The sequence below is a fragment of the Myotis brandtii genome, unplaced genomic scaffold (genome assembly GCF_000412655.1).
Source record: "Myotis brandtii unplaced genomic scaffold, ASM41265v1 scaffold182, whole genome shotgun sequence".
Taxonomy (NCBI): Eukaryota; Metazoa; Chordata; class Mammalia; order Chiroptera; family Vespertilionidae; genus Myotis; species Myotis brandtii.
This window is the reverse complement of record NW_005356751.1, coordinates 1,903,967-1,923,814: the sequence shown is the minus strand read 5'-3', so window position 1 is coordinate 1,923,814 and position 19,848 is coordinate 1,903,967. Positions and strand designations below refer to the sequence as shown.

General features: G+C 47.2%; 1 protein-coding gene across 1 annotated transcript in view; it reads left to right on the top strand.

The window, feature by feature from the left end:
• GLDN (gliomedin) overlaps positions 1-13,494 on the top strand; it is a 34,805-nt gene extending 21,311 nt beyond the window's left edge. The window contains exons 4-9 of the mRNA XM_005863933.2: positions 1,541-1,678; positions 4,260-4,397; positions 6,975-7,058; positions 7,156-7,281; positions 8,435-8,585; positions 10,030-13,494. Coding sequence (XP_005863995.1) covers positions 1,541-1,678; positions 4,260-4,397; positions 6,975-7,058; positions 7,156-7,281; positions 8,435-8,585; positions 10,030-10,507 — 1,115 coding nt within the window. The 3' untranslated portion in view covers positions 10,508-13,494. The remainder of the gene's footprint in view (positions 1-1,540; positions 1,679-4,259; positions 4,398-6,974; positions 7,059-7,155; positions 7,282-8,434; positions 8,586-10,029) is intronic.
• The last annotated feature ends 6,354 nt before the right edge of the window (positions 13,495-19,848 follow it).

The window sequence follows — 19,848 nt, the reverse complement described above, 5'->3', positions numbered from 1 at the left end:
GCTTCAGTGCATGGCTGCCAGCCGCCATCTTGGCTGACAGTTAATTTACATAAGGATATGCTGATTAGCCAATGGGAAGGGTAGCGGTCGTACGCTAATTACCATGTTTCTCTTTTATTAGTGTAGATAGGTGTTGGATTTTATGAAATTCCTTTTCTGCATCTTCTGAGATGATCATATGATTTTTCTCGTAAATTGTTAAGTTGCTGCATCACCTTGACTGAATAATTCAAATTTTGGATCTATTCGGGCATGCAGTTAAACTATTTGCAGATTAGTGTAATCCTTTCAAAGCTTATTTGTAAGCATTGTTATGATGGACCCATGACAGCCTTGTCTCTCGGGCTTATTTAGCCCCACTACTAAGACAAGACTTTTCCAAGGACTCTACCCAATATCCTGCCATTTTCTGAGATCTCTCCGCCTTGATTGGTGGGAATGAGAACTTTCCCTGTGCAGGCTCTGAGAGTAGTGTAGTGATGTGCTTTCTGTCCATTCTTTCCCCTGCCTAGCATCCTGCACAGATCATTCCTCAGCCAAAGACTCCAAGTTCTGAAGTTCTCCAGCTCTTTCTACACAACGACCTCCTCTCTCATATTCTACCTCACAAGTTCTAGCCACCTCTAGGTCCAAAAATTCTTGTTTTTGTTTCTTCACTATAGCAACATTGCCAGGCTCTACTTGGGTTCCCCTCCCTGTGCTGCTGTGTGGAAACTACCCCCCAGCAGTGAACTGTAACAACCGTATGAACCTATTTGCTTCCTTTCTCTCAGGGTTCAGAATCCTGTGCTGCCCGTAGAGTAGTGCTGAGTGAGAGGTCATGGCACACATCTCGACAGTTGCTGTGTGCGGCGGGGCTATAGTTCCTGGAGTGATGGCTCCTGGAGAGTGGAGGCAGACGTTTCACCCACTGCAGTTTGTTCACACTGTAACCATCCGTCTTAACGCCTGTCCTAAAGCAGCTTTACTTGTTTTGCTATTTTGAGTAAAAGCATTTTGCATTGGAATGCCACAGAGGGGGCCGTGGTGATAGAATTGGATCTCTCTCTGCTACTCACTTAGCAGCATCAGTTATAACCACTGTAGTCCTTAGTTCCAATTTCTAAAAGTGAAAGTATGGATGAGTGCCTAGCCTCCACTCCAATGTGTTGTGAGGAATCAAGCAAATAATGCAGATGACATCTCCATTGTTATAGCACCAAGTCAGCCCCTCACAGTGCTCCATCCAACCTGTGTGGATAGATCAGACTTCTGACCGGGCCTCACCTTCTTTCTACTCTTCCTGTGACTATCCCTCTTGAGGTTCAGTCCTCTGTTCAGCCTGTTGTTCCAATCAAACGTCTCTAAAAATATCCCATCAGAGACACTTGCAAATACTATTCTTCAGTGATGGCCACGCTGCTGTCCTAAAGTGGTTGTGTGTGTTAGGTATTTGGTGTTTGAAGCTGCTTCACCTTTAAAGTGCAAAGTATAATATCACAAAGCAGTGTGTCAGAATTTCTTGTACAACAGGCTAATATATCTTTTTTTTTCCCCTCAGGGCTACCTGGAGCCACAGGAATTCCAGGGGAAAAGGGAGACCCTGGTGAACTGGGCTTGACTGGAAATGAGGGCCCAGCAGGGCAGAAGGGTGAAAAGGGGGACAAGGGGGACGTGTCCAATGATGTGCTCCCTGCAGGTGAGAGGCTGCGCTGGGGCCCTCTCCCGGGGGGAATAGGCCTGAGACCTTGTCTGGATTTCAATGCAAGGGCTGCTCTGGGTCTTCTCTCCTCATCCACCGTATGAGGCCATCTGTTCTATGCTTTCAAAAAGGAGAAGACTGTGCATGTTACCCCACTGTTGGCAAGACCAAATCTGGGATCTAAGCAGAAGTAGGCTAAATACTTCAGGTCTAAACATAGTGGCTAGATTAAATTAGGATGAAGGAAACTTACTTTTTCCAAGTATCCGTTAAATCCAGCACAATCCAGAATAATGCATGTCAGCAAGCATGTTTCCGATACCTCAGAGAACAACTGGCAGGAAGCACAGACATTTCCTTTGCAATAGAGACAGGGCCATCCTCCGGCCTTTATCCTAAGCTTTTGACACAGAAAATGGGGGCAACCATGGTTGCTGGTCTTCTTTTTCCAGTTTTCAGCCCAGATTAAAAGCAGATAATTGGTGTCTATGGGGGAGGTGGAGGAGGTGCAGGAAGCCACAGAAAGACAATCACCTGGTGGAAAAAGTAGGTGACAGTTGATGGTCATGGAGGAGATGAGGCAGGAGAATTTTAAAAGCACAGGACTTTGGAGATCATTTATATCATAAAAACATAACTATCCTATTAATGTATTCAGTAAACATCTATTGAACATCAGAGAGCAGTATTTATGAATTGGGCACTTTGCTAAGAGCTGAGACTATGAATGTGAAAATGAGCAAGACATGGCATCTGTCCTCAAGAAGCTAAGATGATAGATGTTCAGAATAATGACCCTAATCATTCATTTGCCCATCTATCCCTCGGAAATTAACTGAACACCTGCTATTTGCCAGAACTGTGCTAAGACAAAAGCATCAAGGAAAGATCAAGTTATATTTAGCATGCTTTGTTTCATAAACAGGGGAGGGTGCTATGCAAAATGCATAACATTTAAGAAGTGTTTTTACAGGGTAATATACATGAATATAATTTTAAAATATAAGACCATGTTACACTTCAGTTATATGGAAGTCTATACACCCAGAATACTGCATGGTCCCTATACTGCTGAACAAGTGAAGGGTGATGATACACCATTCAGAAAAGCAACCATGCTTAGTGCACCCCAATTCAGGAGCCCAGGCCAGAGCTGAGTGTGTCCTCTGGTCAGAAAGGAGAGGAGGTGTAGTAGGGTTGGATCATGCCTGCCCTGCCCTGGGCACAGACCCACCTCTCACCTCTGTGACCCGTGCTTGCCCACTCTAAAGAGACTGACTGGGAAGAGGCAGCTAAAGAGACCTTAGAATGGGACTGGCCAGGTGAGTGGAACCGAAGGGCTGAGCGGCACAGCCTAATGGCACCTTTATGAGAACTCCAGAACCAGCCCCTGCAGAGGGCTACACCCATATTGGCACCCGAGGCTAGAGGAATGGCTGCCTTCAGGTGTGTAGGGGCCCCAGTGACCTCAGTCATTCTCAAGAGGCAGGGTTGGGACTAGGAGATTGAGTTAGAGATGAAACAGGCTCAGCAGGGTTGAGCTGCCTGCTCCAGGTCACAGAGCTGGACAGGAGCGCCTTACTTCTACCACACAGAGCAGTGCTTCTCATGGCTGGCTGCAGAGTAGGAAACTTTAAAAAATACAGATGAATAAAAAATAGTCACAGGGATATAAAGTACAGCATAGGGAATATAGTCAATAATATTTTAATAACTGTGTATAGTGTCTGATGGGTCCTCAATTTACCAGGGTGGTCACTTAGTAAGTTACATAATTATCTAATACTCTGTTTTACATCTGAAACTAATATGTCAACTGTAATTGAAAATTTTTTTAAATATTTTTTTTAAAAAGTACAAATGACCCACCTTCCCACAATTCTGATCTAATTGGTCTGGGAGGGAGCCCAAGCATGAAATTGTATTAAAGCTCCTTGCACGATTCTGATGAGCAGTCAGGTTTGGGACCCATCGACATGGCCAGTGACAAAAGGATAAGCTTTGAAGTGAGACACCCCTGGGCCTGAGTTCCAGCCTATTCATGTGACCTCGGGCAAAGCACTAGGCTTCCGAGACTGAAGTTGTTTAGAGCAGTGATGGCGAACCTTTTGAGCTCGGCATGTCAGCATTTTGAAAAACCCTAACTTAACTCTGGTGCCGTGTCACATATAGAAATTTTTTGATATTTGCAACCATAGTAAAACAAAGACTTATATTTTTGATATTTATTTTATATATTTAAATGCCATTTAACAAAGAAAAATCAACCAAAAAAACAAGTTCGCGTGTCACCTGTGACACGCGTGTCATAGGTTCACCATCACTGGTTTAGAGTCTGCTTCACAGAGTGGTTGGGTGGAGCCATGAGGAGATTTATAAATTCTAGCGCAGTTCCTGGCGCACAGTGGCAGCTCAGCCTGGCTATGGGAGCTTCCAGCTCCACGTGGACAAGTGCACGAGCAGTCGCCTGTGGCAAGCCCCCGGGAGGTACTCATTCTCTTTATCTTCTGTGTGAAACCCAACTCTGATTATGGCTCCTTAATCAATCTCCCCCCACCTTCTTTCTCTCTCTCTCCAGGTGCCAAAGGTGACCCAGGCCCACCAGGCCCTCCTGGCCCACCTGGGCCCCCAGGCCCTCCAGGTCCCCCAGGGTCCCCTGGAAGCAGAAGATCCAAAGGCCCTCGGCAGCCAAACATGTTCAACGGCCAGTGCCCAGGTCACCAACCTTGCCCCAGGGAATGTGCCTCTTCCACTAACGGTCCCAACTAGGGCTTCATCCGGGCTTCATCCAGGCTTTGTGACCAGTTTTTTTAAACAGAGGGAGGAGATTTTATCCAAGGAGTTCCCCCCTTGTAACATGATTGTGGGAGGCCTGAGCAGTCTATCCTGGGTGAGGACTGGTGGCAGGTTTAGAATTGCCCCCCCCCCCTTTCCTCATCTCCCTCCCTTCTCTTGTCACTGGACTTCCTCTTTCTGCCAAATGCACCATCCCTCTCCCCAGAATAGTCTGGAAAGCTAAGCTGCTCACTCTTGGAGCTTGAAGGGCTTGGCTGATGCTGGAGGAGATGATGGGGAAGGTCCGACTGGTTAATCCCCGCTGATACTACAACACTACCGCTGCCACCATCAAGCTTTGAGTGCTAAGAGTGTGCCAGGCACGGTGCCAGCTGCCAAGTTCATTTCATTCTCACAGCAGGACATAGGAATTGTTATTGTCACCAACTTACAGACACAAAACTGAAACACTCCGTCGTGAGTGGCAAAACAGCCAGCCCTGTAGGGGTTGAATCCTGTGCTTGACTGTAAGGCCCCGGCTCTCAGAGCATCTTCCTTCCGAGGTGGAAATTCACACTTTGAGACTAAGCCCTTCAAGGGCGAGGAGGCCAGGAGGCCTGGTTCTGGGGCCATTTTGTGATAGGTGTGGCCACAGGATGGACAGCTGCTTAAAAACAGGATCCACACTAATGGAGAATACTTACTTGTAGGGCGATGCTAGGACTTCTTCCCCAAGGTGAGACCTGGGATCTGCCCGCCTACTTAGCCACAGGGAGGCTCGACTTGCTGCTGTTGCTTCGGTGGCAGACAGGACGCCCTGCCAGCAGTGTCTGCCACACTCGCTGGATTGAACAGCCGCCTTCCTGAGCAGCCCTTAGTTCTCTCTGGTGAACTGCTTTTTCTGGAGGGTGTTTTGGGGCCATGCACTCTGTTATCAGAGTGGGCAAATCTGTGCTTTCAAAGATGTCACACGTGACACCCTCCCACTCCCCATAAATAGAGCCTGATGAGAATTCTCCCTGGAAGTTTGGTTCCATCACAGGCATTCAGTACCGCCCTCTCCATTAGCAGCAGCCCTTTGTTCCGCTTCCCTTGGAGAGTGACCTGAATGGGACCTTTGGCCTTCATCTGAGAGGAGGGGAGGTCTGGCCTGAGCATGTGGCGCTCTGACTTGCCAAGGCTCCGCCAGCCAGTTACAGTGGTGCCCAGAGAAGCACTCCCGCGGCCTCGCTGCTGAGAGGCAGGGCTAGGCCCCAGAGTTGTGAAGACTGAGCTGTGAAGGTTTCGTGAGAGGCCATCATCTCCCACTCCACCCCCGAGAGCTGAGTCCTCAGCTGCCAGGCTGCCTGCGCCTGACCGTGGCCCTCTCCCAGCACCAGTTCCATTTCTCTCCCTCCCGCCCCCACAGCATCAGAAGCAGGTTGGGACTGAGGAACTAATGAGAGCCTTTTCTCCAGACGAAGAACAGGAGGGCCTCCCTGACCCTTTCTTATACAAAGCCCAGGCTCCTGAGGGAAACTGCATGTGGGGGAGTCCGCAGGGACCCGGGACAAGGGGACTTCATCCAGCTGGCAAGGAGCTTGGAGATCACGGAGGGCCCCGCCCCCTGGTGGCTGCTAAGGAAACCGCTCCAGATTGCTCTGAGCTTCCTCACTGAGCACTGAGCTGCTGCTTTGAGTCTAGCAGCCACAGGGTGGTGTGAACCCATCAGAATGGCCTGGCCTTTCCCAGAAAGTCCCATTTGCCCTAACCTGCCCCAGACCGGGGCCCTTACCGCCAATTCACTTCCTCCTGTCTTCACAGTGGCCATGTCCCTCCCCTTCTCCTGTCCTGCTTCTGCCGCCCTGAGCCACCTCTTCACCGAAGGTCTGAGTTAAGCCCATTTGATGCAGGAACAGTGACAGACTGAGGAGAATGGATTCTAGCTCAGGCGTAGCCTCAAACCGAGTGTGAATCAGGTGCCCATCCAGGACCGGAGTGGGGAGGCCTTCGAGCAGAGGCAGTGGGGAGATGGTGGTGAGGGGCTCCGACGGTCTGGGCCAGGCTGCCTCCTCCTTCCTCCGTGATCCCTGCCCTGGGCGGTTCAGTCCCTCCTGAGGCTGCTGCCTCCCACCTCTCCATCGGCCCCCTGAGAGTGAAAACCCTCCCAGAAAGTTGCAATCTCGATAAGTCATCCTCCTGCCCCTGGAGGCCAGGAGAGTGTCACTAAGCCTCTTCCCCTCAGATTGCGGAGGGCCGGACCACACTGGCTCAGGCCTCCGTTTCCCCTCTTATTGACATCTCTGGGGATGGTTCCATCTTAGCAGCTGTGGTCCTGGAAAGCTTGCTGGGAACTCACTAATGAAGGGGGGAAATTTGGAAGCGTATGACTTGATGGTTCTTAGAAGTAAGCAATCAGAACACTTGGTGGGCCTGTTGTAAGGGATGCCTGTGGGCCTAGATCTGGACTGAGGTGGGGAGTGATGCGTGCTCGCTGTGCCGACTGCGCTTGCCCTGATTACTGTTGTTATTGTTTTAGGTGAGACATGTGCTGTCCCCAATGACGATACCTTGGTGGGAAAAGCCGATGAGAAAGTCAATGAACACCATTCCCCACAAGCGGGTACAGAAACAAAGCATCCTATTTCGAAATTCAGAAATTGGATGCCTTAAAGTCATAATTGGGAGGTGAGCAACTTTTTTCTCTCCTCCTTTGGTAGAATCCATGATCACTTCCATTGGAAACGCAACACAAGTGCTGAAGGTCACGGAGACATTTGGGACTTGGATACGAGAGTCTGCAAACAAGAGTGATGAGCGGGTCTGGGTGACTGAACACTTCTCAGGTACCTTCACTTGGCAGGTGATCCGTACCTGTGTTGTTGTGTCTTCCATCTGCTGCCCACCTGCAGGCTGATCCTCTTTGTGTCTGTCTGAAATCCCTGCTATCTGGTGTAACAATGACTCTTTATTTTAGGAAACACAAATGAGTGGGCAGAATACTTTCCTCCTTTGAGGACACTGATGGTGAACCTTGCTGTTCAGGTCACAGGGACATACACGATCAGGGCACCCCCAGTGTAGCTTTAGGCAAAGTATCCAAAGGAAACCATGTAGCGTTATGACTGATGGCCTCAGAAAGCCCAAACACACAATGGGGGAGAATGTCAGAGATGAAGGCTTCTGCCCTGACCCTCTGTCTGAAGTTGGCTCCGCCCTGGGAGAGTACTTTTGGTCATCGGTCTCAGGTATCTGTTGGACAGAGCCCCCAGGAGAAGGGGAAGTGCCGCCTCCCAGGGACACTGCTCCTGCGTGTGACCCTAGTCACGCTGCCTCACGGGATGTGGTGAGGAACTGCTGGTCGTGGGAGCAGTGGCCTCACTCCAGAAGGGGTCTAGCCACACTCGCTGGTCAGAGCAGTAGCTGAGATATGCGGCTTCGTTTCATCCAGGCTAACTGTCCAGCTGGTGGCGACTGCCCAGATGACCAGCTGAGAAGCATTCTGGGCTCAAGAGGAAAGAGCAATAATGTGAAAGAGCAGTAGCTGCTGTGGAGGGCAGGAGGAGGCAGGAGGGACTGAACAGCTGTTCCCGGGTTTGGCCTATGTCAGTCTGATAGAAAAGTTTATAAACAGAGAGAGTGGGGTGGGAAGGCTGACGGTTTTCCTGGAGCAAAGCTGACGCTGTGGAGACTGCGTTCAAAAGACAAATCAGAATCCGTAGAAGAGAACTGGACTTTGAGTTTGGTCAGGTCACAGGGACATGACCAGGGTACCCCGCCTATAGCTTATCCAATTTTAGGCCAAGTATCCAGAGGGAAACCATAGCATTGTGAGTTTAAGGGTCTGAGACTCTTCAAGCTGGACAAGGACCCTCCTTACAGGACATCTCCCTCCACTTCCCTCCATTTACCTCCCCCTCCCCCCGCCAGACTCCTCCCTAGCTGTGATTGCCAGGCCAAAGGGCAGGTAACAGCCTTTCCTGGGCTTCTCTCCTGCAGGCATCAGGGTGAAGGAGTTCAAGGACCAGCCCTCCCTGCTGAATGGCAGTTACTCACTCATCCACCTCCCGTATTATTTCCACGGCTGTGGGCATGCCGTTTACAACAACTCTCTCTACTACCACAAAGGAGGCTCCAACACCATAGTGAGGTGAGTCATGTGGGCCCCGCAGCACCTTCTCACGCATCCCAGGCAGCACCCACTATGGTGCTTTAGTTCCCCAATCCCATCACTTCGTGCCCTCAGGGCCTGGCTCACACTCAGGTCAGTCAGGCCACAGATGCATGAGCCCCTGGCCCAGCCCCTGCCTGGGTCTGCATTCATTGCTGGTCTGGACACCGAGAGTAAGGTTGGAGCCAGAGAGAAGGAGACCGGAGTGGTCAGAGGGGCAGCTTCTCATCCTCTGAGACAGGAAGCAGCCAGAACCCAGGGGCTCCCTCTGGCAGGAAGGTGTCACACCCCGAAGTCGGTCCCTGCCAGGACCAGACAGGGACCAAAAGGCAGTCCTGAGTTCCAGACGTTCGGAAGAAGCTGAGGTGGGCAGCCAGGCCTCTCAAGTCCCCTCCTTTCTGGTTCTCTCCAAACTCCAGTATTTCTTCATTGGACTCAGGTTTGTTAGGCTCAGTGCACATCTCCAGATCACAGGCTAAACGTTTCTTCTGCTGCTCAATGGCACCCTCTGGTGTTTTTCTTTTCTTGTAACTTAATATCCAAACTTTCATTCCTGCAGGCAGGTGCCTCTGGAATCATAAATTCCCTTTATGATTCAGTCTAGATTTGGAGTTGGTCAGATCAGACAGCCTCCAGGAGCTGAGGGCGTGGGATCCCACACACAGCTCTATCTGTCCAGTCACCTACCAGCCATGACTTCGCTGCATCTCTTCCAGCTGGTGACCTTCTTCTTAACTTAGCCTGCTATGAAAACTTTTTAAAATATATTTTTATTGATTTCAGAGAGGAAGGGAGAGAAATGGAAACATCTATGATGAGAGAGAATCATTGGTCAGCTGCCTCCTGCATACACTCCCCGCCTCCCCCTTCTCCCTCCCACCCCCACCCCCGCAATGGGGAGCAATCCTATAATCCAGGCATGTGCCCTGACCTCCTGGTTCATAGGTCGATGCTCAACCACTGAGCCACACCAGCAGGGCTGCTGTGAAATTTTTTACTTAAAATTCCAGCATGGGGTGGAGGAAGAACCCCCAAACTTGGAGTTGGCTCTGTGAGTTACTTGTATCCTGGGCCTGTCACTTCTCCTTTTTCACTTGCAAAACAAAAGGACTGAACTAGATCGTCTTTGGAGGCCCCCTGCAGCTCCAGGAACCTTTGAGAAGGCATTTCAGGTCAGCCAACACAGAATTCTTGAGGTGAAGGACTTTTCCTGGGCTCACATGGCTGGGAGGTGAACACTTAGATGTCGTCACCATCCTTTACACCCCACTGCTCATAGCACGGGGATGGACCAGCAGAACAACCTGGGAACTTACTAGAAATGCAGAGTCTCAGGCCCCGCCCCAGTTTAATAGAGGAGCCTAGAAAACCGCCCTTGTCAGAAAAAGTGGTGACTCGTATCTACTTTTTTTACACATTTCAGATTTGAATTTGGCAAAGAAACATCCCAAACTCTGAAGCTTGAAAATGCCTTGTATTTTGATCGAAAATACCTCTTTGCCAATTCCAAGACTTACTTCAATTTAGCTGTGGATGAAAAGGGCCTTTGGATTATCTACGCTTCCAGTGTGGATGGCTCGAGCATTCTGGTAGCCCAGCTGGATGAGAGGACATTCTCCGTGGTGCAGCACATCAACACCACGTACCCCAAATCCAAGGCCGGCAACGCCTTCATTGCCCGAGGGATCCTCTATGTCACAGACACCAAAGACATGAGGATAACATTTGCCTTTGATTTGTTAGCAGGGAAACAGATCAATGCAAACTTTGATTTAAGAACTACTCAGTCTGTTCTTGCCATGTTATCATACAATATGAGAGACCAGCATTTATATTCGTGGGAAGATGGCCATTTAATGCTTTATCCTGTGCAGTTTTTGTCAGGGGCATTGAACCAGTGACGCAATGCAGTCTGTTCCCCTCCGTAAACTTCCGATGTTCTCAGGCACCATTTCTATCCCAACAGAAAACTGTCTTCAAGGGGAGCCAGGGACTTCGCTGTCATAATCTCATGACATGAGTGCTTATATGGTTGGTAAATGCCCTTTAAATTCAGATTCTTTAGAGGAAAATAACAGATTGGAAACCAAAATGACTAAGATTTGGTGATTCCTCCACAAACCAGCTGGGCAAGTTACCTCTCCCTTCCATAGGAAATATGAGAGAGCTGGCAACACAATGGGTGAGATTTTCTCTACCTGTAGGGAATTCAGTGTTTCTTGGCTATTGCTGCTCTACAACTTTTATGTATTTTATATATCAGCCCAATTGCTTGAGCAGTGAATTCCTTAGTGCCTACTTATATTTGGCACCTTGGGAAGCTGCCCTGGCCCTTTAAGGCTGCTGAGGTAGCGCATTACCCAAAGTTTGTTACCTTTCTCTGTGTCTGCACCTGCCACCACAGCACCAGAACGGCCAGTATCCTCCGCTCCTGATCGCTGACCCAAGATTAGCAAAAGCAGGGCAGCTACATGCACAGGTTTCCCAATAAGACGGACACAGGCCCCTCCAGGTTCCTATCAGTTTCCAATCCTGCTGGTTGGCAGCGGTGGGTCATAGACTGAATCCTCAGGTCTCACGGGCTCCTACCGCAGCTGTGTCTCTGCTGTCGGAGTGAGCACTAAATATTGTGCAGGCGTTAGCTGGCTACAACTATGGGAAGCACTCCGCAGTTTTCAGAAGAGAGGCACCATTCGTGGTTAACTGAAACAGGGGCAGGCAAACTGGCCCTTGGGTCAAAGCCAGCCCCTCAACTGTGTTTGTAAATAAACTTTTATTGTAACACAGTTAGTTACATGCATTATTATAATTAGTCTGTGGCAACTTTTGATCTATAATGACAGAGTTGAGTCACTACAAGGAAGTTGAGTAGTGTCCGCAAAGCCTAAAGCATGGGCCGTCTGGCCCTTTGCCCTCCCTTGCTTTAGAATATAAAGAGAGCCTGATGCTTGGAAGGGCATATTCACCAGAGCTGTTTGTTATGTTTTGGTTTATTCCAGAGCAGGAAGTGGTCATTTATATGGTTTGAGTTTTTGATAGAGGGAAAGGGTGAGGACAGTATAAAACTAAGTGGCCTTCCAAAAAGCAGTAGTGAACTGTCCCTTCTATATAGTTTTAAAGGATGTGCCCTGGTCCTCTTGAAAGCAGGAGAAAATCCAGTTTAACTTCCTCCTAAACGCCCTGAAGTACGTCTATTTCTGCCAGCTTAGTTTTTCAAACATGCTTCAGCCAGGCGGGGCCACTGAGAGCAGAGGGGAATCTAGACAGTTACTGGGGTCCTGCAGCCAGGAGGGCACATAAGGAAAATGTGACGTAGAGATTTTTCAGCAATTTTCCCTCATCGAATACAGACGTGTGTTTGAGGGAAAGCTTCTGCAGCTTTTTGACTGGCGCCAAATCCATCCTCATTGACCCTGAGTCCTGGTTTTGTATGTTACTAATAGAAGCATTTTCAAACTCGGGGGTACAGATTTGGATTTTAAATCTCTCCACCCCTGAAAATACTCAGGCAGTTATGAGGGAATTTTTTGTTGTGTTCTCAAAATAAGGGTTTCTACAACCCCCTACACACACACACACACACACACACACACACACACACACACACACATTAATTACATTGGTTGTGTTGTGTCATCACGGTTTCTAAAAATACTCTTTTCAGATTCATGTTTGTAGAAAAGTAGAGTTTCATGTTCAAGATCAATGTGTCTAATGAATGCCAGTCTGCTTTTAAAGTATTTAAATACGTGTGTTGCTGTTTCTGGACACAGGGGGCCTGGATATGAATATAATTTCATAGTAACAGCCATGTTAGTAATAATAGTAATTAATCGTATGTGTGGTAGCAACCAAATGGTTAGTTATTAAACTAGCATATATTCCTTTTAGGAAAAAGTTTTAGAAACCCCAGTCTTGCTTGATATCTGAGCTATCTTGGTTCCCTTAATTGTGGGTAAGGAATTATATATTCACTACCAGAGAAGGTTGTACTGGAATGTGTGTTTTGATTTTGCTGTGGCAGAGTAATATGAGGACAGCTGAGTTTGATCAAGGTCTAATGGGTAATTTTATATGGTTGAAAGTTTGTTTTTACAGAGGGAAGAGAATAAAGATTTGACTCATTCTTTTCTGCAAGCAGCACTGGATTAAAGACAAAAAGGTGTGGGCTCACTGCTAAAACAGAATGTACAACAGAATGCTTTTAAGTCAAGATATCATTTTGGCAGTTTCCACTCTCACTCATTACCAAAGTTGCTTTAAAGCACTTCCCAAATATCTGCACTTCTGATATCAGAATCAAACCAGATAATTCTCTAGTTCCTTTTTAATCTATAGTAGATAGCTTCCCCCGGGAAAGTAAATAAAACCCCCGTCCCAGCCTCAAAGGTAGGTTGGACCCTATTTCAAAGCATTTTTGTTCAACTGATAACCGCGCCCTCGCGAAGCCATGCAGGTGGTTACGGTCTCGGCGTATCGCGCAGCACAGGTGTTATGACAGAGGAAGAGTCTGGCGTGAACGTTTTAAGATGAGGGGTTCTGATCGTAGGCATTTTGACCATCTTATTCCCCTCAAGGTCGCAAGGTGAAAAGTCAAGTGAGAGACCACAGTTCTTGAGGAGCCAGGTGTCCTTTTCCAGCGGCACATTCTGGCGCTGTTTGATGTGGAAGCGTCTGAAGGAGTGTGTGATAGGCTTTTCCCCTCTCATCCAGCTGCTGTGACCTTGGGTATCACGTCATTAAAAGCCACGATTTCCCATCTGTAACCACAGATGCTGAACAATTCTGAACAACAAATTAATAACTGGGAATGTCTCTTTTTTGTTGTTGTAATTTATTTAACTTTAATCGACCTAGTCAATAAAATAATCACTGCTGAACACAATCATATTGAAACAAGTGTATTTTATTTTTACCTCTTGATAATTTAGATGCAACATTTAAAAGAAAAAACAACCCAAAACACTATAGTGGTGGAATTTTATTGGGTTGTTCCTCTGTCGAAACTTCTGCAATTTACTAGCTCCTCTGAATACTGAAAACTCACTGAAATGGGCTGTTTTCTCTATAGAAAGACATCATAACTAGAACTAGATATACACAGCCAAAATGCAATGGAGATTTGCCCATTTATTGGCATAGGCAAGGCACCTGAAAAGATGCCTTATATTGGGGCTAAATATAAAAAGAAACAAATTTTAAAAACTGGATTTGTGTGAATTTGGACAAGTCTCTTAATCTTCAGAACCTCGTTTCTTTTGTAAAATGTTGATAACAGCATTACTTAACCTCCTTTGATTTTTCTATATGAAATAAGAAATTCTCTGAAATAATATAAGCCTTGATAAATTATAGCTGTTACTTTTATATCCATTCCTACGAGAAACTGGAGTGACCCTGTTCTTATGGCTTTATTCAAGGGCTGGTTAGGTACACAGCATCTACTGTTTCTATCTGCTGGTCTGTTTGATTAGCTAGTTAACACTTCACACCACCAAAAAAATGTCCTTTAGCTATACAACAAATTTACAATAAAACTGCCCCCAAATTAAAAAAAAAGTTTAAGAACACCCTGCTTTGCCCTATAGAGCTTCTTTATAACCTCCTCTAGAAGTGTCTCTGTTAGTGGGTGGCCCAGGTATGCACTGCTGATGACTTTTGTCATTAAAATATAAAGCAAAAAGAGAAAACCCATGAAGAAAATAGTAGTGTTGCTCTTTCAGACTTTGCATGTGATGTTAAGATATCCATTCTTACATTCACTGCAAGACATAAAATAAGAATGCAATTAATCTGCCTCACTATTTTCCCTCCAAGCAATCTGCTATGATCAGGCCCCAAAGCTGAGCTATTTAAGACTCTGTGGTTAAGACTCTAACATCTATAAAAAACGTAATTCTAAAATTGCTAGGTTCTGGTGTCCAGCCACCTGGCATTGTCAGTGTCCCAAACTCATTGCCAAGAGGCCACATGCATAGTCACAGGATTACAAGAGGCCAACACTAGAGGGGTCTTCACAGAACACCCAACCAACCCCTCTCACCTTAACTCTGAGAACGTGAAGCCAGAGAAGGTAACACCACCGCTTAAGCGCCAGCATGCGTCCACAGGAGACACTGTGTCCTGACTTTGTGATCATGTTTCCCACCACCTCCTGCTGCTTCCAGAGTAAGGATCTGGTCCTTGTAACTAGAAAATGAAAATAGTGAACTTCGGATATTTTTAAAAAACATCCCTTTTTAAAAACCGGACTTAGAGGAATAAGCCAAACCCAGCCCAGTCAGGCAGAGACACTCCCTGCAACGTTGTCAGCACGGTGATGCCAGCCATCACCCTGGGAGGTAGACGCACGTGCCCAAGTCCAGCACCTGGGTTATCCCCAAACTACCACCCCTGCTGGATGACCCTCCCGAAGTTCTAGAGACACCAAAGTAGCCACTGCTTGGTGCTCACATCTATATGCCATGTCTCTCCTAGGCAACTTCACTTTGTCCATATTACTTCATTTAACCCTAGATGCGCAAGTGGAACTGTCCTGAAATATCATCTATTCTCTCATCCTGTCTGCAAATGTGGTGGGCACTGTGTTGCACCCGCTGCTCCTTGGATTCCACATCAGGAAAGACCTTTTGCCCCTGGTGCTGGGAGTGCTGTCAGCGTATATATATATCTCAGCTGTCTGCCCCTTCGTAACTGCCTGGGCTGCAGAGACCACTTCCCCAGGGCACGTCCCCTCATCCAGTGGCTGCTCTGTGCATGAGTATAAAGCTCAGCCCAACTCAGAATGACTCTATGGGGCCACTGTAGTGCCAGAGCCCCCATGGGGTCAGCCTCGTGTGTCTCTGAGTCTTCCCTCCATCATCTTGCTTCTGTTGCCTCTGTGCATAGGTATTGAATTACAGCCCTCTTTAGTGACACCTGCTGGCTAAAGTCCATCTCAGACTTGCTTCCTGGGGAACCCAACCTGTTGTAGGGTTGCCCCGCTAAATTTTAATTTCAGGTAAAGAACAACAACATTATGTCCCAACCATAATATTTCTACTAAAAATTACATATTTGAAATCCATTTTTAACCATGAGTCCTGTATTTATATTTGTTGAACTTGGTAACCCTAACCAGGTATAGTCCCAGAAAGAAGCCCCGAAGAGGGGGGTTTGTAGTTGGACCATTCACCACCCTGTTTGCAGTGAGGACCCATCGCTGGGAGTAGATGGGCCACAAATAGCCACTGGGACAGGGAAGTGGTCCCACATTACAGCTCCCACTGGTGATCATCTGGGATGGTATACATTAGCGAATGTGATGTATCAAGTGATGGAGATTCATGGTCTAAAACAGTGGTTCTCAACCTTGGCTACACATTAGAATCACCTGGGAATCTTTTGAAAATCCTGATTTCTGGGCCTCATCCTCCGGAAATTCTGTTTCTTTATGGGGTGGGGCCAGAACATTAGTAACAAAGAAACAGAATTTCCGGAGGATGAGGCCCAGAAATCAGGATTTTCAAAAGATTCCCAGGTGATTCTAATGTGCAGCCAAGGTTGAGAACCACTGGACTAAAAGCATAATGGAATCAGGTGGTTATTCCTAAGCTTGATTGGCCCTCTGGAAAAACATAGGAGAAAGCTGAGAGTAATTAATTACCAGCTGAAAGCTACGGGGGGAGGCCCAGGGCCTCCCTAGCAGCACACAAAGAGGTTCTCTGCTCCAGCAGTAACGGGAGGACCAGACGCCGGACTTAAAGCTGCTCCCAGGAAAGTTAAACGCCCAGCAAAAGAAGGTCGCTAAACCAAGGTGAGGACCTGGACAAGGTGGGGAGGCCGGGGGCGGGGATATCTGGACTGGCTGCTTCCAAGGTGTAGTTTGTATGTTGTTTGCGGTCGTTTGGAAATAAAGGGGAAATTTAAGGATGGGTTAAACCAAGCTTGTTGGCAATTATTTTTCTCTAAAAAGCCTGATAATAAATATTTTAGCCACACGGTCCCTGTTGCAACTACTTAACTCTGTTGTTGTAGCTGGAAACAATATATAAATGAGTGAGCATGGCCATATTCCAATAAAACTTTTCGGACACTGAAATTTGAATTTTATAATTTTCATGGGTCGCCCAATGTTTTTATTTTGTTTTTTTTAACTGTATAAAAATGTAAAAACTATTCTTAGCTTGCACAAAAACAGGTGGTGGGCCCAATTTGACCTACAGGCCCGTTGGCCAAGCCGTGGTGTGATAGTGATTTATAAGAACTGTACCTTTGGTCTTCCTCCCAGTTCTGGCACAGAACTCCTAAAACCCTAAGGAGTTCCTGTGAGGAGAGTTATAAAGGTGTCTTTCCTTATGTTAATGAGGTGGCTTTTGGAAAATCCCTAGGAACCAACTACGTGATTGGAGAGTTGGATCTCTGGAAGGGAGAGAGGCTGGAGGTTGAATAGTTTGCCAATGGCCAATGATTTAGTCAGTTATGCCCGTGCAATGCCCATCCATAAAAACCAGAAGGAGAGGGTTCAGAGGGCTTGTGGGTTGGTGAACGTGTGGAGATGCAGGGAGAGGGGTGCCCTGGGAGAGGGCAGGAAAGCTCCCCACTCTCCCTGTACCTCACCCTGTGCATCTCTGCCACCTGGATGTTCCTGGGTCATATCCTGTTTCTCTGCATTCTGTGAGCTGCTCTAGCAAATTAATTGAACCTGAGAAGGAGGTTGTGGGAACCTCTGATCTCTAGCAGGTTGGTCAGCAGCACAGGTGATAACCAGGACTGGTGGTTGTCATCTGAAGTGGGGGTAGTCTCGTGAGCCTTGAACCTGGGAGATCTGATCTCATGCTGTCTCTAGGATCAGGATTGAGATGAATTATAGGTCACCCAGCTGGTGTCCAAGAATTGCGTGGTGTAGGGAAACACCTGCACACAGCTGGTGTCGGAGTTACTGTGAGTGTGGCTACATTGTGAGGGTAAAGGAGAAGCTGAATTTGTTCTTACCTGGGTTAGGCTCATGCTACCTCCCAAGGTGCTTATATTTAAGAACATTTTATTGGCCCCTCCTTGAGGATGGGGGTCACTGTGTCAACTTAAAGACTGCTGCACACATAGGGTGAGATACTTTTTTTTATTTTCTCCAAAGCCTAGAAAAGGAATACCACAGTGGTGGCAACATCAATGCCATCATCATAGTTCACATTTATCGAGTGCTTACTGTGTGCCGGGCGCTGTATTAAATGCTTCAAATGTATGAACTCATGTGATCCTCCCGGGAAGCCCTTAAAGTGTAAACTTTATCATCACCATTTTCCAAACTAAAAGACATTAAGAAACTCACCCACTGTCCCTGAGCTTGTAAATGGTGAAATTAGGATTCGAATTTAGGATGTCTGACACCAGAGCCCACACTGTGGGCAACTATTCCTTCCTGCCGCTCAGACAGAATACCAAAGATTTCTCCATTCTTTTTGGCTCCTTTGACCTTTTCCAGTGCAACAAGGACTAAAGTCACACCCACATGCCGGAGGTTGAGCTAGCTAGTGTCTGTCTTTGTCAGACTGGGTCTTGCTTGTTCCTAGCCATCTGGCAATGAAATACTGGCAACCTGATTTACTTGGGCATTTTTCTGTTTGCTCTCTCTTTTTTAAAATATGTTTTTATTGATTTTTTAGAGAGGAAGGGAGAGGGATAGAGAGATAAAAACATCATCGATCAGCTGCCTCCTGCACCCCCCCCACAGGGTAGACGACCATGCTATGACACCCACTGGCACCGGGCCAGCCAAGGCAGGTGTGATGAGATTGGATTGGGGGCCCAGCCATCGCCCCATGATCACCCTCCAGAGAGAGGCCCAGGTCAAGGGCCAGCAGGGTGATCAATCGGGGGGCTCCATGATCACCCCAAGAGGGAGCCCCAGGCCACTGACCAGCGGACTGCAGCGGATGGGTGGGGCCTCCTGGGTCAATGCTCAACCACTGAGCAACATTGGCTGGGCCTTGCTCTCTCTTTCTCTCTCCAACCTACCCCTCTTTCTGCTCTAAAATGGCTAATATGAACATATACACTCCAGCTTTCTTTTAGTTCATATGAGTAAGGCATATCTTTTCCCGTTCTTTTACTTTGAATCTAGGCCCAGGCCACCAACCAGTGGGCTGCGGTGGGTGGGGGGACCTCCCTCTTTGGGGTGATCGATGGTGGAGCCCTATGATCGATCACCCAAAGAGGGAGGCCCAGGCTACCTGGCAGCAGTGCATAGCCTGGGCCTCCCTCTGCAGGGGCAATCCATCACAGAGCCCCAGCTGGGTGGGCAGAGCCTACCTCTTTGGGGCAATCATGGAGGAGCCCCAGTCAGGTGAGCAGGGCCTACCTCTTTGGGGTGATTGATCACGGGGCTCCCGGACTGTGAGAGGGCACAGGCCAGGCTGAGGGATTCCCCCCTTCCTGAGTGCACAAATTTTTTGCACCGGGCCTCTAGTTGGTGTATAAAAATGCAACTGATTTCTGAATATTTATTTGGTATCTTGCTATTTTACTGAATTCATTTATCAGTTCTAATGTGTTTTTTTTTATAGAATCTTTAGAGATCTCTATTTATAGTATTGTCATCACCAAATAAAGACCGTTTTACTTCTTCCTTCCCAATTTGTGTGCTTTTTATTTCTTCTTATCTGATTCCTGTGGCTAGAACTTCCAGTACTATATTGAAAGTGGACATCCCTGCTTTGTGGCTAATTTTAAAAGGCCTACTCTTGCACAACTTTAGTGCATCGGGCCTCCAGTTTTGAAATAAAATGAACAGTTAATTTTTTCTTGGTGCCGAAGATGAAGGCCAAATACTCCACCTACCCTGCCCGACCCTCTGCTCCGTACAACCTCCAGCATTCCAGATAATGACTGCACTGTGATTGCCCATTTGTTTCTCTTATGGGAGAGAGTTACTTCCTGGTTTCATGTCTCTATGAAAACTGAGAATATCAAAGATGGACCAAAAACAGAATGCATGCCTGGTCTTTCTTACACCAAGACTGTTTTCTCGTTTATATTTCTGCGTGGCTCTTGAAAGCATCTGAATTTGTGATCCATTGATCTGTATATCTATTCCCGTGCCTACATCACTTTCCTTAAATTACCATGCTGTCAGAGAGTATTTCCTATGCTCTGGAATAACTGATGTAAATATAGATTACCAATTTTTTAACATTTTTTTTCAACTCACTTAAAAATCATGTGCTTGGAGTCCCAGTTAATGAATGATAGCAATGAGCATTGA